General features: G+C 37.7%; 1 protein-coding gene across 1 annotated transcript; it reads right to left on the bottom strand.

The window, feature by feature from the left end:
* Nucleotides 1–16,534: 16,534 nt before the first annotated feature.
* On the bottom strand, nt 16,535–25,290 carry LOC121467828. Its single transcript, XM_041710148.1, is given in 4 exon segments — nt 16,535–17,301; nt 17,304–17,796; nt 17,877–18,036; nt 25,202–25,290. Coding segments are annotated over 4 exon segments (846 nt in total). The 3' UTR covers nt 16,535–17,197.
* Nucleotides 25,291–26,847: the final 1,557 nt, after the last annotated feature.

Genomic DNA, 26,847 nt, shown 5'->3' with positions numbered 1-26,847 from the left:
AAGAATAATTGAAAAAAATTATAACTTTGCTGTTTTTTAATTTTTTGTTTAGTTCTTCGACATATAGCAATGGTTAAATATTTCACAATTATGGTTAAAATTTCATCAAAATCGGACGACTATATCATATAGCTCCCATACAAATAATAAAAATATATAATAGAACAATCAAATAATTAAGCTGCAAATCGTCATAGCTTCAATGTTTTTAAACATATACGCAAGTAAATCATAATTTTAATGTTTTCAAAAATATTTAATTCTTGCGATAGCTGCAAGGGTATATGAACTTCGGCTTGCCGAAGTTTGCTGTCTTTCTTGTATAATGATAAATTTGCTAATGCAGAGACTCCTGGTCAAGTTTGGAAGGATTTGAGAAGCCTAGGCATAGGAAAACAAAATGCTATGGCTAAATCGGACCTTGATGTAGACGCCCTTAATAGGAAATTTTCCTATGAATGACTTCCGTCATTCCTACACATAATTTGTACCTGTGATATTATTTTTAGCTTTATGTGTGTACGTCCATGTGAAGTCCTTGAATGTATACTTAAAGTAAAATCAAATGCAGAAGGTCTAGATAATGTTAGTCCCAAATTTATAAAAATGTTGCTCCCAAAACTAATTTGTTATAATACCCATATTTTTATACCCTTGCAGAGGGTATTATAATTTCAGTCAGAAGTTTGCAACGCAGTGAAGGAGACGTTTCCGACCCTATAAAGTATATATATTCTTGATCAGCATCACTAGTAGAGTCGATCTAGCCATGTCCGTCTGTCCGTCCGTCTGTCCGTCCGTCTGTCCGTCTGTCAGTCTGTCCGTCTGTCCGTCTGTCCGTCCGTTTATATGCAAACTAGTCTCTCAGTTTTAAAGCTAGCTGCATGAAACTTTCCCAAAAGTTGTCTTTCTATTGCAGGTAGTATATAAGTCGGAACGAGCCGGATCGGACGACTATAGCATATAGCTCCCATAGGAACAATCGGAAAAATAATTGAAAAAAAATTATAACTTTGCTGTTTTTATACCCTTGCAGAGGGTATTATAATTTCAGTCAGAAGTTTGCAACGCAGTGAAGGAGACGTTTCCGACCCTATAAAGTATATATATTCTTGATCAGCATCACTAGTAGAGTCGATCTAGCCATGTCCGTCTGTCCGTCCGTCTGTCCGTCTGTCCGTCTGTCAGTCTGTCCGTCTGTCCGTCTGTCCGTCCGTTTATATGCAAACTAGTCTCTCAGTTTTAAAGCTAGCTGCATGAAACTTTCCCAAAAGTTGTCTTTCTATTGCAGGTAGTATATAAGTCGGAACGAGCCGGATCGGACGACTATAGCATATAGCTCCCATAGGAACAATCGGAAAAATAATTGAAAAAAAATTATAACTTTGCTGTTTTTTAATTTTTTGTTTAGTTCTTCGACATATACCAATGGTTAAATAATTCAGAATTATGGTTTAAATTACATCAAAATCGGACGACTATAGCATATAGCTCCCATAGGAACAATCGGAAAAATAATTGAAAAAAAATTATAACTTTGCTGTTTTTTAATTTTTTGTTTAGTTCTTCGACATATAGCAATGGTTAAATAATTCAGAATTATGGTTTAAATTTCATCAAAATCGGACGACTATAGCATATAGCTCCCATAGGAAAAATCGGAAAAACAATTGAAAAAAATTATAACTTTGCTGTTTTTTCATTTTTTGTTTAGTTCTTCGACATATAGCAATGGTTAAATAATTCAGAATTATGGTTTAAATTTCATCAAAATCGGACGACTATAGCATATAGCTCCCATAGGAACAATCGGAAGAATAATTGAAAAAAATTATAACTTTGCTGTTTTTTAATTTTTTGTTTAGTTCTTCGACATATAGCAATGGTTAAATATTTCACAATTATGGTTAAAATTTCATCAAAATCGGACGACTATATCATATAGCTCCCATACAAATAATAAAAATATATAATAGAACAATCAAATAATTAAGCTGCAAATCGTCATAGCTTCAATGTTTTTAAACATATACGCAAGTAAATCATAATTTTAATGTTTTCAAAAATATTTAATTCTTGCGATAGCTGCAAGGGTATATGAACTTCGGCTTGCCGAAGTTTGCTGTCTTTCTTGTTTAATTTTTTGTTTAGTTCTTCGACATATACCAATGGTTAAATAATTCAGAATTATGGTTTAAATTACATCAAAATCGGACGACTATAGCATATAGCTCCCATAGGAACAATCGGAAAAATAATTGAAAAAAAATTATAACTTTGCTGTTTTTTAATTTTTTGTTTAGTTCTTCGACATATAGCAATGGTTAAATAATTCAGAATTATGGTTTAAATTTCATCAAAATCGGACGACTATAGCATATAGCTCCCATAGGAACAATCGGAAAAACAATTGAAAAAAATTATAACTTTGCTGTTTTTTAATTTTTTGTTTAGTTCTTCGACATATAGCAATGGTTAAATAATTCAGAATTATGGTTTAAATTTCATCAAAATCGGACGACTATAGCATATAGCTCCCATAGGAACAATCGGAAGAATAATTGAAAAAAATTATAACTTTGCTGTTTTTTAATTTTTTGTTTAGTTCTTCGACATATAGCAATGGTTAAATATTTCACAATTATGGTTAAAATTTCATCAAAATCGGACGACTATATCATATAGCTCCCATACAAATAATAAAAATATATAATAGAACAATCAAATAATTAAGCTGCAAATCGTCATAGCTTCAATGTTTTTAAACATATACGCAAGTAAATCATAATTTTAATGTTTTCAAAAATATTTAATTCTTGCGATAGCTGCAAGGGTATATGAACTTCGGCTTGCCGAAGTTTGCTGTCTTTCTTGTTAATACAGTTTTTACCACGTCAATGTTTCTGATTGCTGGAAAATTGCTAAAATTTTGCCCGTCCCGAAATGAATTTAGACCAATTTCCATCTTGCCTTTCCTTGCTAAGGCTTTTGAGCAATTAGTTGCCCTGCAGATGCAAAATCACCCGGTGAACAATAATCTTCTTAGTTGTAAGCAATCAGGTTTTAAAAAGCACAGAAGTTGGTACAACTGCCATTTTAAAGATATCCGAAGACATTCGCCAAAAATTCGTTGACAGCAAAGTAACCCTCCTAACACTTCTTGACTTTAGCAAAGCATTTGACTCGATAAACCACGAAATACTCTGCACAAAGATTCGTACACTGTACAATTTCTCTTCAAGTGCAATAAACCTCATCCGAACATATCTTACAAGTGCAGGCCGTCGTCTCCGGGTCGCAAAAATCTTCATTTCTGCCTCTCACACAAGGAGTCCCACTGCTTTTCTCGCTTTATGTAAATGATCTCTCTAAATGTATTTCTGTTTGTGATGTGCACCTATATGCAGATGATGTCCAGTTATATGTTAGCCGTCCCCTGAGTCGAATTAGTGAGTGTATTTGAATTAGCAACTATGAAATTAAAGAAATAAATGATTGGGCTGATGCGAACGGGTTAAGACTCAATCCATCCAAATCAAAGTGCATTCTAATTCATAAAAAATCAATTGACTTTAGCTGTCTTCCAAAGATTGAGGTAAAAAATGTTGAAATAGAATTTGTAAATCGAGCCACAAATCTGGGAATAGAATTTAATTCCACCTTAACGTGGGATGACCATGTGAACAAAGCCACAGGAAAAGCATATGGCATGCTCAGGAAGCTGTCCTTATCCAGAAACCTTATACCACAGAATATCAGGATGCTTGTAGCGAAAACCTGCATAATTCCAACGTTGGTTTACGGAATTGAAGTATTTGGTTCCTGTGACGCCATAAGCATGAGAAAACTAAAAGTTGCCTTCAACTCAATTGCGCGATATGTTTTTAATTTAAACCGCAGGGAGCACATAACATGTTACTCTTATCCCTCTTATTTCTGCGTAAACTCCTGCCTAAAAAAGAGCCGCAGTACTTAATTGAACATGTGCAACTGGCTTCGTCTGCCAGAACAAACAACATTGTCTGCAATAGATTAAAATTTGCTACGACGGAAAAACACTTTTTCATACAGGCTGTTCGCTATTGGAATAACCTCCCAAACAATATTAAAACTATACGAAATGAAACGCACTTTAAAAACGTAATTGAATTTCTTCATGTTACTCATGTCACCATAACTTGTTAAAATGTTAAAATGATAAATTGTTATTGTAACGTAATGTAATGTAATTGTACTTCTAGTATTTAAGTTTTATTGTACGAATCCCAAAGTATTTAAGTTCAAGTGTAACAATCATAAAGTGACCTATGAATCGGGATACTAAAACAAATAAAATTAAATTAAGGAAAAGTTCTTGAAGCTCAAAGAAAAGCTTCTGGCCGAGGTTCGTTGGAGAAGATTTTGGAATTAAGATCGGAAGTTAAGAATTCGAATGTAAGAAATTATTTGTGGAAAAATTAAAGCATCCACAACAATCGACGACACCCAACATTGTGGAAGTGATCGTGATTTAAAAATTTAAATGGAAATCAATTAATGCAATGATCCATTTAAAAAGCTGCTAATCTATATTAGAGGTGGACCGAATAAGTTAGTTCACAGTACAAGAACACACAACAAAAAACAATTAAATAAAGAATATAAACCAAAAATAATAATTAAAGCATAATAAACAAAAACAATTAAAAAAGAAAATTCATTAAAAACATAAACATATCAACTGGGAAAACCAAGGAGAATAAAAACGAAAATATTTCATTTAAACAAAGAAGGATGGAAGGAAGGGCTGAATGGCATCCCCTCGCCATCAACAAAGAAGACAAACTTAAAAATTGAAAGATCGTAAGAAATAAGAACAGTTATATTTTAAGTAAAAATTAAATTTGAAAGATAAATTATATAATACATCCTGGAAGATCTATTAGATTTGTTGAATCTATTTAATAAATTAGAAATGATCGATACGCCAAGCATAAGTAAAATGGCGAATCAAGAATTAGAAAAGCAAGCCTTTTTGACAAAAGAATTAATAAAACAGAGGTAAATTCTTTAAAAAACGAAATAGAAACACTAAAAGCAGAACTTCAAACGAATGTCAACAAAGTAGAAGATTATAAAATTGAAGAAGGTGGCAAAATGATAAAATGTGAAGAATCCTATGAAATCATTAAATCAGTTCCAGAATTTAAGGGGGAACTTGAAAAATATGTGAGTTGGTGGGAAGCAGCAGAAATCGCTATGAGTCAGTATATTCGAAAAAGTAAGCGATATTTCGCAGCACTATCAATATTAAGGAACAAGATAACAGGAAAAGCAAATGATACCCTAACCTTCCACGAAACAGTCTTAATTTTGATGCTATTTAAGCCAGATTGGATTTCGTTTTTAGCGCAAGGAAAACTAAGTGTAATGGAATACTATAACCAAGTGCACAGGAAACTAACATTGCTGACTAACAAAACTATAATGACATATGGTCGTAATAAGCCAATCACTTCAGAAATTAATAATAGACATAGACAGAGTGAACTAAGAGTTTTCCTAACTGGCCTTAACGGACCAATATCATCATAAATATCATAAACAACAATTTTGTATTATTTTTTCAGAAACATTTTTTTTCAGTGCTTTTACTCAACCTAATACTTTTAACAAGTTCTGAAATAATTGCCTATACAAGTCACGAACACTTATTAATTAAGGACAATAAACACGTACTGACGTATGATTCATACACAGATTAATTTCACATAACTAATTTAAGTTTTTATAAAGAAATAAATCTTTGATCAAAACATAAAAAACAGACATAGAATGGGAAATTTCAATGGACTTGGAACTCATCAAATTAACTTTGTCAGAAATAATGCCAAAAAGAAAAAAAGAGGAATTCATGAAATAGGAACTTTATGGAAATGGATAGCAGGTAGTCCTGATCATGATGATATCATAACGGATCAGAACAAAACAGACAGCTTAACAAGCAATTCACAATAAATTCATAATTATTTAATGAAGTAAAATATCTTATTAATTTTGATCATGAACCACTTTATATAAAATACAGAATTTTATTTTTGTAAGCAAAAAACACTGGCTTTGGAGTCCGCTCTTGGTTTCCCTGCCAAGATAAACAAACCAAACTTAAAGTAAACATAAGCTTCTGCTCGAAGCTCAATCAATTGCGTTCCAAGTTCAAAATATTGCGATCCAAGCCCAAAAAAATTGCATCAGTCAGCATATTTGAATTTCACAGTAGGATGCTTATATAAGCTTATATTCTAAACAAAGCAAAAGTTCTTGAAGCTCAAAGAAAAGCTTCTGGCCGAGGTTCGTTGGAGAAAATTTTAGAATTAAGCCGGCAGTCCATTTGGGATCGAGAAAGAGATTGGAAGTTAAGAATTCGAATGTAAGAAATAAAGTGACTTGTACTAGTGAAATAAAATAAGAGGTTTAACACCAAGTTAAATAAAATAAAAAATATATATTTTTTTAACAAAATTACCTGTGACAAACTTAATTTGCATGCGTACAGAGTACACACTGTACCATCGGCAACAATCTTAGCCAAATCAACACTCTTCAAGTGCGGACGTAATTTGACCACACACGCCATCAACGAGTGATAAGTCGCGCCAGTTTATTCCCACAGTTGCATGGATATGAGCGCCGCTCTCGGAGATAAACATAAGCTAAAACATAAGGCGGTTGAAGCGGTTACAAGCCGAACTCGATTTTCTAAAATCGAGTTTCAAAAAAAAAAAAGAACCCGAAAATCGCAACTCACTTACAACAAAGATAATACCAATTATAAATGAAAAAATATTTACGTAACCTCCATCCCCAAGAGAAGTTCCCAAATATCGGAAAAAGTGCCCTGCTGACTGCCCTGGAACCTTAGGCATCATTCACTGTACACTTGCCATAGACCGGCGACGTCTATGTGACTGAAGAACTGAACTAGGATACAAAGCAACAAACACCGCCACTAACGCCATCGAGGGAGCATCAGCGTGCCAGAGAGCGGCGACGCCCAGCTGATGCGGAAGCGTCCCGTAATTCTAGCAATTTTGAATAATATTTGTATATAATATGCATTTGTAAAATTGAGCCGAACTCTCTCTGCCCAATTAGAAGTATAGCCCATAAAGCTATACAAAAATAGGCAGGAAAATTGTAAAATTAAAATTTAAAAAAAAAAAGTCAGAATAGAGCACTCGCGGAGCCAGTGATCGCCACGGGCAGGGACAAAACGCTGACCCGGCACCTTGGCGACAGCGCTGCAGCCAGGCAAAGGCCTCAAGCTGCAGTTGGATAGGTTCTTTAGTTTAGTCAAAAATTGTACTCCAGAGAATTAACTCTGTATAAAATACCTATGCCCTTACGGGCGTATGGAAATAAATAAAAATATACAATAAATACTTAACGGTTTTATATTTGTCGGCCAACTCAACGACACTCACGCGATGCAAGTGCAAAAAAAATGCAAGTGAAAGTAAAAAGTAAAATTAAAATCAGCGACTCACGCGATCCAGTGCAATAAGTGCAAGTGAAAATATAATTAAAAGTGCGGTCAAGAACTGGCACTAGAAAAATACGAAAATCAAACCATAATATTTCCTAAAACTTTTAACAAAGTGAAGGAAAACTGGAAAAAAATTCCTCTTAACAAGAGGAAGAAACCCAAAGTCTGCAACCCAAAATCTAAAATCTAAACAAGTGGAAGAAATCTAAAATCTGCAACCCAAAATCTAAGTGGAAGAAATCCAAAATCTACAACCCAAAAACTCCTCTTAACAAGTGGAAGAAATCCAAAATCTGCAACACAAAATCTAAAAAATTCCTTTTAAACAAGTGGAAGAAACCCGAAGTCTGCAACGGGACAACAACAGCGGCAGCGACAGCGGCGGCAGCGACAACGGCGGCAGCGACAACGGCTGCGGCAGTACCAGTGGCGGCAAAAGCCGTCGGCAAAACATAGAACTCGAAGACGAAATAAATATAAGAACATGTGAGTAGGCTTTTCGTCCTAAGTGTTCGCCAATGCAAATATTTCAAAAATAAATCTCATTGACACTTAAAAACGAATAAATTTCAAATTTTCCTATAATACAATAAACCAGTTATATTTTTTGGAGAATTTTTAGTAATAAAAATTTATATTTTTGATGCCTGATTTCCGTCACAAAAAAATACAAAACATTTTTTTAATAAAACGTTCTTTTTGATATTTAAATTTTGTTGCAAAAAATAATAGGTGCAAAAATATTTTTTTAACAAACCCTTGATTGAATTTTGTGGCACCCACGATATTTTTTTCTGACTCATGTATAGAAATAGCGACAACGTCTCATCGGACGAAGAAGTTCTAGAAGAATACAAAAAACTTTTGAAGACAAGAGTAGAAAGGCAGAAGTCAGAACAGAATCAATCTGAAAGAGATTGTCACCCATCGACCAGCAGGGTACCACACATCCGAGACAGTGTTCTTGACTTTAAAAACGCACGAACCCAGAACACAGAAGAAATGCAGGCTGAAAAAATTGCGAGCATGGAAGCTGCCATAGCCTGCGCGCTCCGAACGCAACAAGAGTTATTCGATGAAAAATTAGCCAAAATTATGGGGGAGTTATGCTCATTAAAGGATAAAACTCCGAAAATTCAAACTTTTCTGGAAATAGAAATAGAACCGGGAAAAGAATGTAACGAACCCCTGGACATGGTAAAACCTGTCCCGGAGTTCGACGGAAAGCAGAAAAACTATGTTTCCTGGAGGCAGGCTGCTACTGCAGCATATAGGGTATTTGAGCCATACAAAGGCAGCAGCCGACATTACCATGCTGTAGGAATACTTAAAAATAAGGTACGGGGCGCGGCAGCGGCTGTATTAGCCTCATTTAACACAGTGTTTAACTTGCATGCCATACTGGCAAGGTTGAATTTTACGTATGCGGACAAAACTCCAGCACACGTAATTAAACAAGAGTTAAGTCTATCAAGACAGGGAGAACTGCCCCTTATTAAATATTACGACGAGATCGAACGGAAGCTAACGCTTCTTACCAACAAAACAATCATGACGCACGACGCAACCGCGGCGGCAGTCCTAAACGAACAGCGCAGAGATGACGCTTTACATGCGTTCATATCTGGCTTAAAAAAGTCACTGAAAATAGCTGTTTTTCCGGCGCAACCAAGAGACTTACCATCAGCCTTAGCATTAGCTCAAGAAGCTTAGGCAAGTAATGACAGAAGCGCTTTCGCAGCCACCTTCGCCCGCCATAGCGAGGAAAAGATATTTAGGCCGAGCAACCAGCGACAAACGGGTTGGAAAAATTATGAACAGAACCAAAGCCATGGGGCGATAAAAAAGAACCCTCACTTTGTCAGGACCCAAAAGGGAGCATCTAATCAGAGCGGTTCTTTTAAACAAAAACCATATAATAGCGCATGTCCAAACCAACCAGCGCCAGAACCAATGGAGGTCGACACCTCCTCCAGGTTCAAGCAGCCCACGGCGTGGCAAAGGGGGTCGACACGATCCCAACAAAAAATAAACTTCATGTCGGAAGAAAAAACCGACGATGAGGAATATGACTTCGTTGCGCAAGCAAGCACCACGGAGATAGAGGACGAGTTAGAATAAAGAAAAGAACTAAAACTATTAATCGACACAGGCACTTCTAAAAATTACATTACTCCACTCCAGGGGCTGAAAGGCATCGTGGCAGTAAAGTCGATCCATGGCTTTACTAAAATAGATAAAAAATGTCTAGTCTCAGTGTTCAACGTAAAAACACCCTTTTTCATTCTTAACGACCTTAAAGATTTCAACGGCATTATCGGACTCGACTTACTTAAACAAGTGAATGCGAAGCTCGATTTTACCAAAAATGTTCTGTACATTACCAATGGAACTGAAAAGATTCAGTTTGCTAAAGCGGAAAACGTTAACTTCATAAAAATCGATGACGAGGGCGTTCCTCTGGCAATTAAAGCCACCTTCGATAAAATGATTGTAAAAAATCATAAAGCCTTCGCCGATCCGGACGAAGCGCTGCCTTTCAACATAAACGCATTGGCAACGATTAAAACGGATGGGCAACCGGTATACTCTAAGTCATACCCGCACCCCATGGGTGAAACCGAATTCGTCAATGTAGAGGTTAAACAACTTCTTGCGGACGGCGTAATAAGGCCGTCCAAGTCCGCATATAATAACCCTACCTGGGTTGTGGACAAAAAAGGAACTGACCAAAATGGGGTTAAAAAGAAGCGATTGGCTATCGACTTTAGGAAACTCAACCAAAAAACCGTAGACGATAGATACCCTATCCCTACCATCTCGACAATCCTGTCGAATATGGGCGAGTCGAAATTTTTTACGACACTCGACCTCAAGTCAGGCTTCCATCAGATAGAGCTGGCATAAAAGGGCAGGGAAAAGACAATCTTTTCAATCAACAACGGCAAATACGAATTCTGTGGACTGCCATTTGGACTTAAGAATGCACCGAGCTCTTTCCAGAAAGCCATCGACGATGTCCTCCGGGAAGGAATTTCAAAGATATGCTATGTTATAATATTTTCCAAAACAAAAGAGGACCATGTTAGGGACGTGGATTGGGCCTTAACGAAACTCTTAGAGGTGGGCATGAGAGTGTCCCAAGAAATATCAAAGTTCTTTAAAAAAAGCATCGAATACTTGGGATTCATAGTGTCTCAAACAGGGCTACGAACTTCACCTGAGAAGATCAAAGCAATAAAACAATTTCTCCCGCCTAGAACGTTATGCGAACTCAGATCTTTCCTGGGACTAGCGAGCTATTATAGGTGCTTCATAAAAAACTTCGCGACTATCGCAAGACCCTTAACGAATATCCTAAAGGGAGAAAATGGTAAAACTAGCAAATATCAGTCGAGAAAAGTCGACATAGTTATGACCAAGGAACAGAGAGAAACGTTTGACAGGCTGAGAGAGATCTTGGCATCAGAAGATCTGCTATCCTACCCGGACTTCAAAAAGCCATTTGACTTGACGACTGATGCGTCAGGCTCTGGATTGGGAGCAGTACTATCACAAGATGGCCGCCTCATCACTACGAGCGCTGCGGGACAACGAAAAAAATTATGCAACCAACGAGCGAGAGCTCCTCGCTATAGGAACTACTTGTACGGAGTGAAAGGCTTGCAGATGTTTACTGACCACCAACCACTTACCTTTGCCGTCTCGGACAAAAACCCTAACGCGAAACTAAAACGCTGGAAGGGGATTATCGACGATCACGTCGCAAAATTAGTTTATAAGCCTGGCAAAGAAAACCTTGTGGCAGACGCGCTGTCTCGCTAGAACATAAACGTCTTAGAAGACGAAATAGAATCAGATGTAGCAACCATTCACAGCGAACAATCACTGACATACACCATAGACACGACGGACAACCCAGTAAACTGTTTCCGGAACCAAATAGTAATTGAGGAGGGAAACAGCTCCTCTGTTGACACATTCATCTTGTCCAAAAGCAAGGTGCGACACGTAATAAAAATTTCTTACTGAGAAAATCTGTTTAACACTTTACAAGATTTAGTTAATGCTGAGGTGGCAAACGCAATATATTGCTCCCTACCGATCTTGGCATTTATTCAACATCGACTAGTCGAATTGTTCCCCAGCACGTCATTCAAATATACGAAAAGCTTCGTGCAGGACATAACGGATACAACTGAGCAAAGGGAAATTGTCATAGCAGAACACAACAGGGCTCACCGAGCAGCACAAGAAAATTGAAAACAAATCTTGAGGGACTATTTTTTCCCTAAAATGCTGCGGTTAGCAACAGAAACAACTTTGAATTGCAAGACCTGTTCAATGGCAAAATACAAACGCCATCCATCTTAGCAAGTGGTAGCAGAAACACCGATACCTTCTTTTGTGGGGGAAATTCTGCAAATCGACATTTTTTCAACAGATGGAACCCTTTTTCTAACATGCATCGATAAATTTTCAAAATTCGCCACGGTGCAGGCTATCGCATCGAGAGCCATAGTGGACGTAAAAACCCCTATACTGCACATAATAAATTTCTTCCCAAAAATCAAAACAATTTATTGTGATAACGAAAGGTCGTTCAACTCCGAAACAATTAAATCGATACTCATGAATCGTCCCTACATAGCACCTCAAACGGTCAAGTAGAAAGGTTTCATAGCACCCTGGCGAAATAGCCAGATGCTTGAAAAAAGAGGGCAACTTAAGCGATACGACCGAACTAATTCAACAATTCTATCCACTCGTTAACCAACAAAAAAACCCTTAGAGATTGTTCACTCAAAACCCGCGGATTTCCAAAGCAGAATTAGTAAGAGAATCCAACACGCTCAAGAAAAATCCCTTGACCAAGTTAACAAAGATAGGACCCAAAAGGGCTATCAAGCTGGTGAAAAAGTTTTCTTAAAGGCAATCAAAGCCATAGGATACAAGCTCTCGCCACTATGTTCGGAAAAAATCATTGAAGCAGACCTGGGGACCACGGTCCAAATTGAGGGGAGGGTGGTCCACAAGGACAATCTACGCTAACCATCTTCGCGAGATGGCTATCAAGACGGACGCGGCAGTAAAACTTAATGACTACACGAACGCAGACTACATCCCGATAGAAGACAATGAAATTGTCATCTGGGAGTCCTACGGATACCTACAGCACTCATCGAACGTGACGACTTATGAAGACTACGCCGACCAAACGGAAGCAATGACGAAAACATTTACAGACGATCACAGGACACCAGTCATAATGACGGATCTTACAAATATTCGCAAGTTGGTGACTACCTTAAAAATCCACCAAAGTGCCGCTAGGAGTATTAACATAATCGGGACAGCACTAAAAGTTATTGCCGGCACACCCGACTTTAACGATTGGGAGCAAATAAAATTCTATCAAGAACGATTAATGAGAACAAATGAAGGACAAACAGAATTAAATATCAAATTTCAGAAACGTCTAAATGAACTCACAAATCCATAAATTCGAAACAGATAAAGAAACCCACCTTTTGGAAATTATTCTAGCAAAAAATAGAATTGTAATCACGGATCTGGAATACATTTTAATGGGCTTAACCCTAGCAAAATTAAACATCGTAAGTCCAGCCATTTAAGATAGTTCCGATATTGGCGAATTCAAGGACAGGCAGCCTATTGACGTTAGTTTGATAGAAATATTAGAGGTATCTAGTATTATTGTTTTTCAAAATTCTGAAATTCTACATTTTCTCATTAAACTCCCTAGCCCTAAATTTATATGTAAGAAGATAACAGTCTATCCAGTTCAGTACCAGAAAAAAATCCTGGACTTTGAAGATGGGAACCTTGTTGCGGAATGCCCAGCACGAAACCTTAACATTGCAAAACGACGGTCGGCGCCACCTTCTGCAGGGAGCTACAAAATGGCACCTGCGCCCAGTAAATAGTTTCTGGGGCTATTGCGCACTGCTCCACGCTCCCAGGTCACCTGGATCCGGTTACCATTGTGGATCATGGCACCCTCATCGTGAACGATGCCAACGTGACCATAACCGACAACCAAGGGCGAGAGAAAAAAAAATATCCGGAACCTACCTGGTAATTTATTCCGACAAGGTAGCCCTTAACGGAACTTGGTTCATAAATCAATTGGGAAGTTCAATGAGAAAACCTGCTGTGTCGGCCATGGCCATAGTCAACATCACGGCCCACCAGAACCGGCTGAGTCTCCCATTTCTTCACGAGCTGAGTCTGAGCAATCACCACCACATCGGGACCCTCAGAGAAGAACTTACACTGGGGTCCTTCCTCAGCAAATCCTTTGCCCTACATGCTACCTTCTTTCTGAGTTCCACCATTTGGCTCGGCTATCGCTATCTAAGGACCAAAAGTCACACCAAACCAAGAACTGACAACGATGTGGAACGAGCGGGTCCCCGGCACCACTTGAAGGGGGGAGAAGTTAACACAGGCAGTTCCCAAGAGAAGAAACTGCCGAGTTGCAGACCATACCCGGTGGCCTGCACGCGCAGCGAAGAAACCGCTGACCGCGCGTTCCGGGTGCAAGTGCCCGGAGTCAGAACAGAGCACTCGCGGACCGAGTGATCGCCACGGGCAGGGACAAAACGCTGACCCGGCACCTTGGCGACAGCGCTGCAGCCAGGCAAAGGCCTCAAGCTGCAGTTGGATAGGTTCTTTAGTTTAGTCAAAAATTGTACTCGAGAGAATTAACTCTGTATACAATACCTATGCTCTTACGGGCCTATGGAAATAAATAAAAATATAAAATAAATACCTAGCGTTTTTATAATTTAAACTTGTTTCACAATAAATGCCTGATAAAAAGAATCCAAAGCAAAGCTAATGATTTAGATAACATCAAAAAAATATATATACGTATATATCAGAACAAAAACAGCAATTATTATTATCATTAAAAAAAATTTTTATCGTGCGATTTTTGATAAAAATAAATGACAAAATAAAATTAAATATTCACTTAATCTTAACAACGCCTAGAGAATGACCACCCTAAAAGCAATTGAAGAAGTTTATGTCAGGGATGCATATTTTGCAGAAAGAATTCAGCGATTAGTCTCAACGACTCCAATAAGCATATATGAATTAAAAATTAAATATTTGGAAACCTTCAATTTAAAATCCTCACCTCCTAATTGAATGGGAGGAACTAAGTAAAAAATTAAGAGAAGACAAAAATATTTTTGATAGGTCTTAAAATGTTTGAAGAAAAATAGGTTGATTCAGAAAAAAACCACAAAAAAAAATGCAGAAATATAAGTAACTTGCTTCAACAAAGCTTGTTCACTAATATATGACCAACGAGATAAGTTAAAAAAATTGCCAATTATCTACATTTTAGATCAAATAACGATCAAATTTGATAAGTATAAAAGAAAAATATAGTTAGGATATAACAGTTCCGACTATCCTAAACAACCCACTGACATTGGAATAAGAACCGAAATCAATAAAAGCCGAAGAAATTGACCTAGAGGAACAAGAAGTTTGATTCCGATAACGACGAAATAAAAGAAAAATATCTAAACGATCTAACAATTCCCGCCATCCTAATTCAATTTGAGCTCTCTTTGAGCTTACATCAAAGATAATACAAATGCAGACCTGAATTCGATGGAAGAAAAATAAATCTCCAGCGATTCATAGCTGAAATAAAATTTATCAACATGACATGGCCGGTAGCACCGGTCGTCGGCTCAGTTTCTACCTGGTTTAGGCGTACGACGGAAGCCGCCAACGCAGTCCTTGGGTCAAACGCCAGGTTCTAGTCAAACCCTCTCTCGAAGGACTCTATTTGTACAACTCTGTCGGACACGCCGGGTGGGATGCCAAGCTCAAATCGCGACAGAAGTTGTGAAAAAGCGCCTGGACTTAGCCGTGTGATGCCGTAAGGACCTCAGCATACTTGTGGCTCAATTCGGAGACTTTAGCTCTAAGTCCCGAACGTCTCGACGTAGCGATCTTGTTTCCTTAATGACTCCGCACGGCTTAACTTGGTTCTTCACGTTGTTACTGGTTCACTGGTTATATAGGCTTATATAGGCCTCCATTCACCGTTAGTTATCGGCGTCTCCTTGCCTCCTGGTCCAAAGTCCACGGCTTTACCGTTCGACTTTTCGCCCTCTGGGCACGGCACCAATGTCAGGGTCCGAAGTCCGGTGCCGTCCCGTTACTTCCTTCTGCACACGGCCCTTCGGTGCTATCTTCTATTGCTTCCCCTTTCGAACTCTACCTGTCCTTGTCTGGTGCTCAGGGCCCCACACTCTCTCGCCGCACTACCGTTACTACGGGCGAATTCGCCGCGTAACTGGAACAGGCCACTGCTTGCGTGCGCTCACTCTGCTTGCTTTTTAACTTTTGGGGAGTTATTTAACTCCTCACAAGTAATTAAATTTAAAATAATTGGGTCAACGCATTACAAGGTCCAAAATGAGCTTAAAATTTATGCAATAATCACTAAACTCCAAAGCACAAATATCTACCAAAGGGGGAAAACAGCCACTCAACTCACAAACGAACTCGATAACCTTCGCAAATTACTAGAAGCATTTTATGTCGACGAAGGACTAAATGCAGAACAGGCTGACAAATTCAGCATAAAAGGAGCAATATCTACTTTGATAAAGAGTTGCGGAGAAACCAAAACAATTTTGGAAGCTAGCTCATTCAATAACATGAATGACGCTATAACTAAATACATTCAATGCAGTATCCAACAAACAAATAAACATAGTGGAAATTTAATACTGTTTTGTATTAACAACGCGAAAACTTGTGACCGCAGTAGTTCGACGATGTTAACTTGCGAATTTGTGAAAACTATTTCGAAAGCGCGACGAAAAGGAGTGACTACGATGACGTTCGATTGATCACTGACTATTATATTTCAATAATTTCTTTTAGAACCTAACTTATGATACGGTGGCGAGAGACGGGGCGAATTCGCAAGAGCGAACGGACGAAAGCTTTAATGGCTCCCGCTCTCGCCCTACAATTAGTGATTTAAATACCAGCGCCAAGTGCGCAAACAGTATACAAACAACCAAGGTAGTTATTATAGAGGCAATGGTAGAGGAAAGTATAGAGGTAATTTCATACGCGGTAGAAATAACTTCTACCAGGGAAATTATTAAATATTACCAACATAATAATAATCGAGGAAACTATGGCCAAGGGCAATATCAAAACCAGAATTACTATGGAAATCAAAACCAACATAATAACAACGGAAACCAAAGAGGTTCTTCCCGAAATAACTCAAGTAATAAACTCGAATAGGTAAGAGCTATTGAAGCAGAACAGGAAAACTAAAAAATTCCCTTAAGAAGAAAAAGCGGCCACACAAAGCAACTATATATAAAATAAATCTCAGTCTCAACATTTATATACAAATAAATAACTATCACACTAAAAACACCCTTAACCCTTTTAATAGATACATGAGCTTATTAAAGACTTTTAAAAATAAATTCTGATAACGATAATGACATAGACACAATAAAAATAATAGGTTAGGTTAGATTAGAGCAGCTGTCAAATTATTGACACACTTGGACCTAGAAGGTCCGTTGCGATACCGCGTGGATCTGTGTCCCCTTTCCTGTATTATTGTCTGCTGCTCTTACCGCTGACCTAGCATAGCTCCCATCCGGTTGCTTTCATGAATTTTATTATTCGCTTTAGTTTTATACTCCCCAGTTCAGATAGACTGCTCATTAAGGGATTCCCTAAGTGTTTAGTCTAGATCTGCATAGGGCCGATCAGGAACAGAACAGGTGTTCCACCGATTCCTCCTCCTCCTCGTCCCTGCAGCTTCTGCAGAAATCGACCAACCAACGGCCTGAAAGCACTCGTATTAGCATTCCGCACTCGGTACGGTTTAGCTTTAGAAGTTCAGAAGTTTTCTGCGCATTAACAATTGGCCATGTCTGGCGAGAGATGCGACAATGTCTTACGTGTGTCCATGCTAGGTTCGCAAGTTCTTTATATTTGTTTTTAATGTTTAGCTTGCAGGTGGCCATCGACATACCAATGTTCTCCTTGTCCGGAAGGAGAGGAACGGTAGTGCCATGTCTGGCCAACTCATCTGGAATACAATTGCCTGCAATGTTTCGGTGACCCGGGACCCATATTAGGTATATTTTAAACTGCAAAGCCATCTCATGTAGTGATAGTTTGATATAGTTTGAGAGTTTGTATTGGTCGAGATAATCGACCTGATAGTCGCTTGACTATCACTGTAGATGTTTACCTATTTCTTTAGACAGTTTGCATCGTTTAGGAGCAACAAAGCTTCATTTATAGCATATACTTCCGCTTGGAAGACACTGCAGTCCAGAAGTCTGAAGGATTTCCTGATGTTAAGTTGGTCGGAGTATATTGCTCCTTCGACTCGATTATTTAATTTGGAGCCGTCAGTGTAGAAGTTGACTGCCTCTTTTAGGCCCGGTAGACCTTGCTCCCAGTCTTCTCTGGTTGGGAGTAATACTTCAAAGGGGGTGTGGCTGTATTCAATTGTTATCATATCAAAAAGATTTCGATGGCACCATTAATCTGAGAAAGCAACACATGCTCTCTAGGTATAAATGTATTTTAAATTAACTCTTACAGCATACTCGTACACTCATACACAACAAAACCATAAATAGTTTTGAAATTCCTAGTTGAATTAATACGTAACTAGTCCCAACTAAATTTTAACTAACTAACTAGATTTGAAATCTGGCACACATGAAGAAGTTTGTGTCAGGGATGCATATTTTGCAGAAAAATTTCAGCGATTAGTCTCAACGACTCCAATAAGAATATATGAATTAAAAATTAAATATTTGGAAACCTTCAATTTAAAATCCTCACCTCCTAATTGAATGGGAGGAACTAAGTAAAAAATTAAGAGAAGACAAAAATATTTTTGATAGGTCTTTAAATGTTTGAAGAAAAATAGGTTGATTCAGAAAAAAACCACAAACAAAAATGCAGAAATATAAGTAACTTGCTTCAACAAAGCTTGTTCACTAATATATGACCAACGAGATAAGTTAAAAAAATTGCCAATTATCTACATTTTAGATCAAATAACGATCAAATTTGATAAGTATAAAAGAAAAATATAGTTAGGATATAACAGTTCCGACTATCCTTAACAACCCACTGACATTGGAATAAGAACCGAAATCAATAAAAGCCGAAGAAATTGACCTAGAGGAACAAGAAGTTTGATTCCGATAACGACGAAATAAAAGAAAAATATCTAAACGATCTAACAATTCCCGCCATCCTAATTCAATTTGAGCTCTCTTTGAGCTTACATCAAAGATAATACAAATGCAGACCTGAATTCGATGGAAGAAAAATAAATCTCCAGCGATTCATAGCTGAAATAAAATTTATCAACATGACATGGCCGGTAGCACCGGTCGTCGGCTCAGTTTCTACCTGACGGTTTAGGCGTACGACGGAAGCCGCCAACGCAGTCCTTGGGTCAAACGCCAGGTTCTAGTCAAACCCTCTCTCGAAGGACTCTATTTGTACAACTCTGTCGGACACGCCGGGTGGGATGCCAAGCTCAAATCGCGACAGAAGTTGTGAAAAAGCGCCTGGACTTAGCCGTGTGATGCCGTAAGGACCTCAGCATACTTGTGGCTCAATTCGGAGACTTTAGCTCTAAGTCCCGAACGTCTCGACGTAGCGATCTTGTTTCCTTAATGACTTCTACATAATAATAATCGAGGAAACTATGGCCAAGGGCAATATCAAAACCAGAATTACTATGGAAATCAAAACCAACATAATAACAACGGAAACCAAAGAGGTTCTTTCCGAAATAACTCAAGTAATAAACTCGAATAGGTAAGAGCTATTGAAGCAGAACAGGAAAACTAAAAAATTCCCTTAAGAAGAAAAAGCGGCCACACAAAGCAACTATATATAAAATAAATCTCAGTCTCAACATTTATATACAAATAAATAACTATCACACTAAAAACACCCTTAACCCTTTTAATAGATACATGAGCTTATTAAAGACTTTTAAAAATAAATTCTGATAACGATAATGACATAGACACAATAAAAATAATAGGTTAGGTTAGATTAGAGCAGCTGTCAAATTATTGACACACTTGGACCTAGAAGGTCCGTTGCGATACCGCGTGGATCTGTGTCCCCTTTCCTGTATTATTGTCTGCTGCTCTTACCGCTGACCTAGCATAGCTCCCATCCGGTTGCTTTCATGAATTTTATTATTCGCTTTAGTTTTATACTCCCCAGTTCAGATAGACTGCTCATTAAGGGATTCCCTAAGTGTTTAGTCTAGATCTGCATAGGGCCGATCAGGAACAGAACAGGTGTTCCACCGATTCCTCCTCCTCCTCGTCCCTGCAGCTTCTGCAGAAATCGACCAACCAACGGCCTGAAAGCACTCGTATTAGCATTCCGCACTCGGTACGGTTTAGCTTTAGAAGTTCAGAAGTTTTCTGCGCATTAACAATTGGCCATGTCTGGCGAGAGATGCGACAATGTCTTACGTGTGTCCATGCTAGGTTCGCAAGTTCTTTATATTTGTTTTTAATGTTTAGCTTGCAGGTGGACATCGACATACCAATGTTCTCCTTGTCCGGAAGGAGAGGAACGGTAGTGCCATGTCTGGCCAACTCATCTGGAATACAATTGCCTGCAATGTTTCGGTGACCCGGGACCCATATTAGGTATATTTTAAACTGCAAAGCCATCTCATGTAGTGATAGTTTGATATAGTTTGAGAGTTTGTATTGGTCGAGATAATCGACCTGATAGTCGCTTGACTATCACTGTAGATGTTTACCTATTTCTTTAGACAGTTTGCATCGTTTAGGAGCAACAAAGCTTCATTTATAGCATATACTTCCGCTTGGAAGACACTGCAGTGATCCAGAAGTCTGAAGGATTTCCTGATGTTAAGTTGGTCGGAGTATATTGCTCCTTCGACTCGATTATTTAATTTGGAGCCGTCAGTGTAGAAGTTGACTGCCTCTTTTAGGCCCGGTAGACCTTGCTCCCAGTCTTCTCTGGTTGGGAGTAATACTTCAAAGGGGGTGTGGCTGTATTCAATTGTTATCATATCAAAAAGATTTCGATGGCACCATTAATCTGAGAAAGCAACACATGCTCTCTAGGTATAAATGTATTTTAAATTAACTCTTACAGCATACTCGTACACTCATACACAACAAAACCATAAATAGTTTTGAAATTCCTAGTTGAATTAATACGTAACTAGTCCCAACTAAATTTTAACTAACTAACTAACTAGATTTGAAATCTGGCACACATGAAGAAATTTGTGTCAGGGATGCATATTTTGCAGAAAGAATTCAGCGATTAGTCTCAACGACTCCAATAAGCATATATGAATTAAAAATTAAATATTTGGAAACCTTCAATTTAAAATCCTCACCTCCTAATTGAATGGGAGGAACTAAGTAAAAAATTAAGAGAAGACAAAAATATTTTTGATAGGTCTTTAAATGTTTGAAGAAAAATAGGTTGATTCAGAAAAAAACCACAAACAAAAATGCAGAAATATAAGTAACTTGCTTCAACAAAGCTTGTTCACTAATATATGACCAACGAGATAAGTTAAAAAAATTGCCAGTTATCTACATTTTAGATCAAATAACGATCAAATTTGATAAGTATAAAAGAAAAATATAGTTAGGATATAACAGTTCCGACTATCCTAAACAACCCACTGACATTGGAATAAGAACCGAAATCAATAAAAGCCGAAGAAATTGACCTAGAGGAACAAGAAGTTTGATTCCGATAACGACGAAATAAAAGAAAAATATCTAAACGATCTAACAATTCCCGCCATCCTAATTCAATTTGAGCTCTCTTTGAGCTTACATCAAAGATAATACAAATGCAGACCTGAATTCGATGGAAGAAAAATAAATCTCCAGCGATTCATAGCTGAAATAAAATTTATCAACATGACATGGCCGGTAGCACCGGTCGTCGGCTCAGTTTCTACCTGGTTTAGGCGTACGACGGAAGCCGCCAACGCAGTCCTTGGGTCAAACGCCAGGTTCTAGTCAAACCCTCTCTCGAAGGACTCTATTTGTACAACTCTGTCGGACACGCCGGGTGGGATGCCAAGCTCAAATCGCGACAGAAGTTGTGAAAAAGCGCCTGGACTTAGCCGTGTGATGCCGTAAGGACCTCAGCATACTTGTGGCTCAATTCGGAGACTTTAGCTCTAGGTCCCGAACGTCTCGACGTAGCGATCTTGTTTCCTTAATGACTTCTACATAATAATAATCGAGGAAACTATGGCCAAGGGCAATATCAAAACCAGAATTACTATGGAAATCAAAACCAACATAATAACAACGGAAACCAAAGAGGTTCTTTCCGAAATACCTCAAGTAATAAACTCGAATAGGTAAGAGCTATTGAAGCAGAACAGGAAAACTAAAAAATTCCCTTAAGAAGAAAAAGCGGCCACACAAAGCAACTATATATAAAATAAATCTCAGTCTCAACATTTATATACAAATAAATAACTATCACACTAAAAACACCCTTAACCCTTTTAATAGATACATGAGCTTATTAAAGACTTTTAAAAATAAATTCTGATAACGATAATGACATAGACACAATAAAAATAATAGGTTAGGTTAGATTAGAGCAGCTGTCAAATTATTGACACACTTGGACCTAGAAGGTCCGTTGCGATACCGCGTGGATCTGTGTCCCCTTTCCTGTATTATTGTCTGCTGCTCTTACCGCTGACCTAGCATAGCTCCCATCCGGTTGCTTTCATGAGTTTTATTATTCGCTTTAGTTTTATACTCCCCAGTTCAGATAGACTGCTCATTAAGGGATTCCCTAAGTGTTTAGTCTAGATCTGCATAGGGCCGATCAGGAACAGAACAGGTGTTCCACCGATTCCTCCTCCTCCTCGTCCCTGCAGCTTCTGCAGAAATCGACCAACCAACGGCCTGAAAGCACTCGTATTAGCATTCCGCACTCGGTACGGTTTAGCTTTAGAAGTTCAGAAGTTTTCTGCGCATTAACAATTGGCCATGTCTGGCGAGAGATGCGACAATGTCTTACGTGTGTCCATGCTAGGTTCGCAAGTTCTTTATATTTGTTTTTAATGTTTAGCTTGCAGGTGGCCATCGACATACCAATGTTCTCCTTGTCCGGAAGGAGAGGAACGGTAGTGCCATGTCTGGCCAACTCATCTGGAATACAATTGCCTGCAATGTTTCGGTGACCCGGGACCCATATTAGGTATATTTTAAACTGCAAAGCCATCTCATGTAGTGATAGTTTGATATAGTTTGAGAGTTTGTATTGGTCGAGATAATCGACCTGATAGTCGCTTGACTATCACTGTAGATGTTTACCTATTTCTTTAGACAGTTTGCATCGTTTAGGAGCAACAAAGCTTCATTTATAGCATATACTTCCGCTTGGAAGACACTGCAGTGATCCAGAAGTCTGAAGGATTTCCTGATGTTAAGTTGGTCGGAGTATATTGCTCCTTCGACTCGATTATTTAATTTGGAGCCGTCAGTGTAGAAGTTGACTGCCTCTTTTAGGCCCGGTAGACCTTGCTCCCAGTCTTCTCTGGTTGGGAGTAATACTTCAAAGGGGGTGTGGCTGTATTCAATTGTTATCATATCAAAAAGATTTCGATGGCACCATTAATCTGAGAAAGCAACACATGCTCTCTAGGTATAAATGTATTTTAAATTAACTCTTACAGCATACTCGTACACTCATACACAACAAAACCATAAATAGCTTTGAAATTCCTAGTTTAATTAAAGTTGTTTATAAAGATTGCCTTGTTTACTTGAGATTTCGCTAGATAATCAATTTGATGTGCACTTTAAATAATTAAAAATTGTTTGTAACAACTTGATAATCAATTGATGTGCACTTTAAGTAATTAAAAATTGTTTGTAACAACTTGATTACATTTATAAAAGACATTTATGCTTGTGTAATAATTTTTAAGTAAAAAAAACACTAACAAATCATTTGCATTACATACATTTATTTTTTTATAATAATTTTTGTAAAAGTACCCCACATCTAAATTATAATCAGAATATATACAATTGTACAGTTGCCAGCAAAAACAAAACCTCACCCGATTATTTAATATTTTGTAATAAATTATTCCTCACTTATAACTGAACTTTAATTTTGTTGGACTGCTGCCAAATATGAAGGTTTAGTCAGAAGAGTAAACTTAATGTAAAAAGGTTCAAAGTGTTAAGGAATACCTTACAGATTTGTGTCGTATTGTATACAAAAAACCGGGTGGCCCACGAAAAAGTTGCGTTTTAAAATTGCTTTAAAGAAAACGGGTGGATATTTATCAAATTTTCTTTTGTACAAACTTGCGACTTTTTGTAGAAGGTTTATTTCAATTCTCGCAATTGGCCAAAGAGCGTTTGGTGGAAGATAAACATTTTTATCAAAAATCATATTTTTAGATGAAGCTCGTTTCCACTTCGGTCGTTACCTCAATATGCAGTTGGGTCTCCAAAAACCCGCACGTCGTCTTGGAGAAGCCAATGCATCCACAACGAGTGACTGCTTGGTGCGGTATTCATTTTTCGACAACGAATCAGAAGCCGCGTCATTGATGAAGCTATCGCGGCATGTTGGAAGACTTTTTTTAACCCCCGAATAGAGGATGAAAGCATCGATAGCAGATGGGTCCTGCAGCATTCTATAGTAAAGTTTATGCATTCTTGATCAGCATCACTAGGAGAGTTGAAACTACGCATGAAACTTCACAAAAGTTGTCTTCCTTTTGCAGGTAGTATATAAGTCGGATCGACGACTATATCATATAAAACAAGAAAGAAAGCAAACTTCGGCCATCTTAAGTTTATATACCCTTGGAGCAATTGCAAAAATTAAATATTCTTCAAAATATCTACATTTCGAGTTATATGCGTATAAGTATAAAAACATTGAAACTATGGTGATTTCCACCTCAACTTTGGCAAGCCAAACTTTATATACCCTTGCAGGTATTGCAAAAATTAAATATTCTTGAAAACATTTAAATTATGATTTACTTGCGTATATGTTTAAAAACATTGAAGCTATGATGATTTGCAGCTCAATTATTCGATAGTTCTTATGACAGCTATATGATACCGTTTTCCGATTTTAATAAAATTAAAATTGTAGTTCTGAACTGTCAAATTAATAATAAATCAAAAAGAATTTTTTAAAAAAATTACAAAATAGAAATAAATTTTTTTCAGTTTTAAAGTTATCTGCATGAAACTATTTTAATATGTTTATTGTTTCCATGGAAGCTTTAAGTTATAGTCGTCCGATTTTGATGAAATTTAAACCGTAATTCTGAAATAGTTAGCTATTACTATATGACGAATTACAAATAAAAAAATTTAAAACAGCAAAGTCAAAATTTCATTGCTTAAACAATAAAAAATCACCAGGCCCGGATATGATAGACGGCATCACTCTTAAAGCTCTACCTTTAAAATACATATGGTTTCTCACGCTAGTATTTAACGCTATTCTCAGGCTAGACCACTTCCCAAGTCAATGATCCTCAAGCCAAACTAGACAGCAACTGAATTATCATCTTACCGTCCCATTAGTCTGTTGACAATATTCTCGAAAGTATTTGAAAAAATACTACTGAAGAGGATGTTGCCAATTTTGGACGAACTTGCCATCATTCCTGAATATCAATTCGGATTCAGAAAAAACCACGGGACCACTGAGATATTTCATAGGGCTATCAATGAAATTGTATCTTCACTTGAGAATAAAAAATATTGTGCTGCAACATTTCTTGACGTTCAGCAAGCTTTTGATCGTGTTTGGCACAATGGATTACTCTACAAGATAAAGAAATGGCTGCCTGCTCCATTCTATTTATTAATGAGATCCTACTTGTCTAAGAGATGCTTCTACGTGCAGAAGAGAATTTATACGTCAACACTACTTCGCATAAACGCAGGCGGTCCTCACGGGAGTGTATTGGGACCAGTCCTTTACACACTATACACGGCAGATATGCCAGTAACAAACAACTGCACCATTGCAACATATGCTGACGATACAGCCATTCTGGCAATAAGCTCATCTAGAGACGAAGCATCTAATCTCTTGCAATGTGAGCTCAGTCTGATTGAGGCCTGGTTCCTTCGCTGGAAAATTAAAATCAACTCCCTGAAGTCTGTCCAAATAACTTTTGCACTAAGACCAGGAAACTGTCCAAATGTCACACTTAACAGCTCAGAAATTCCACAGGACACCTGTGTGAAGAATCTTGGCATGCACCTCGACCGCAGAATAACATGGAAACACCACATAAAAGCGAAAAGACAACAACTCAGACTGATAACACTGAAAATGTCCTTACTAGGTAGAAAATCAGCAGCCACTTTGAAAAAACAAAATTCTTCTCTACAAAGCCATTTTGAAGCCTGTTTGGACCTACGCTATCCAACTCTGGGGAACAGCTAGCAATTCAAATATTGAAATACTTCAGCGCTACCAATAAAAAATCTTGCGACAAATTGTTAACGTTCCATATTATATAACCAATGCAAATATTCATAAAGATCTAAATATTCCAACTGTAAAAGAGGAGATAAAAAAATGTAGTAAAAAATATACAGACAGACTTCACAATCATGTAAATACTTTAGCCCTAGGTCTTGTAGACAATAGCTTAACATTCAGAAGACTCAAAAAATTCCACATTCTTAATCTCCCTGATAGGTAAATTTAAGTAAACGAGAAATTAAATTAATAGCAGGTTTCACTGGAAATCTGCTATTCCTGTTACGTAAATATTAGTGGTACAATATTGTCAGATTGTAAATAAAAATTAAATTTAAAAAAAAAAATCTAGTACTAACCCCAAGTATCTAGCGTTATCATTGAAAGAGAGAGAGCAGTTATTTAATTTTGGTGGGTTTAGTTGAGGAACCTTGTATCTGTTTGTGAACAACACCAGCTCCGTTTTTGAGGGGTTTAACCCTAGACCTCTTTCTGTTGTCCAGTCAGATAGTATTTTAAGTTTGGCGGTCATTAAAATTTCCATGAGAAAATAAAGGCTCCCCCCCCTTCCATGTTACACAGCAGCTTATTCACTGCGATGTTCCATAGTAGAGGGGAGAGTACACCACCCTGAGGGGTTCCTTTGTTCAGGGTGTCTTTGAGGTTCCAAGGGTGGAGGTTACCATTCTGCTCATCAGCAATTTATGGATTAGCTCCACGAC

The sequence above is a fragment of the Drosophila elegans genome, unplaced genomic scaffold, assembly GCF_018152505.1.
Source record: "Drosophila elegans isolate 14027-0461.03 unplaced genomic scaffold, ASM1815250v1 contig_801, whole genome shotgun sequence".
In the NCBI taxonomy this organism is placed as follows: Eukaryota; Metazoa; Arthropoda; class Insecta; order Diptera; family Drosophilidae; genus Drosophila; species Drosophila elegans.
The sequence above is the reverse complement of the archived record's forward strand: the minus strand, read 5'-3'. Positions and strand labels throughout refer to the sequence as shown.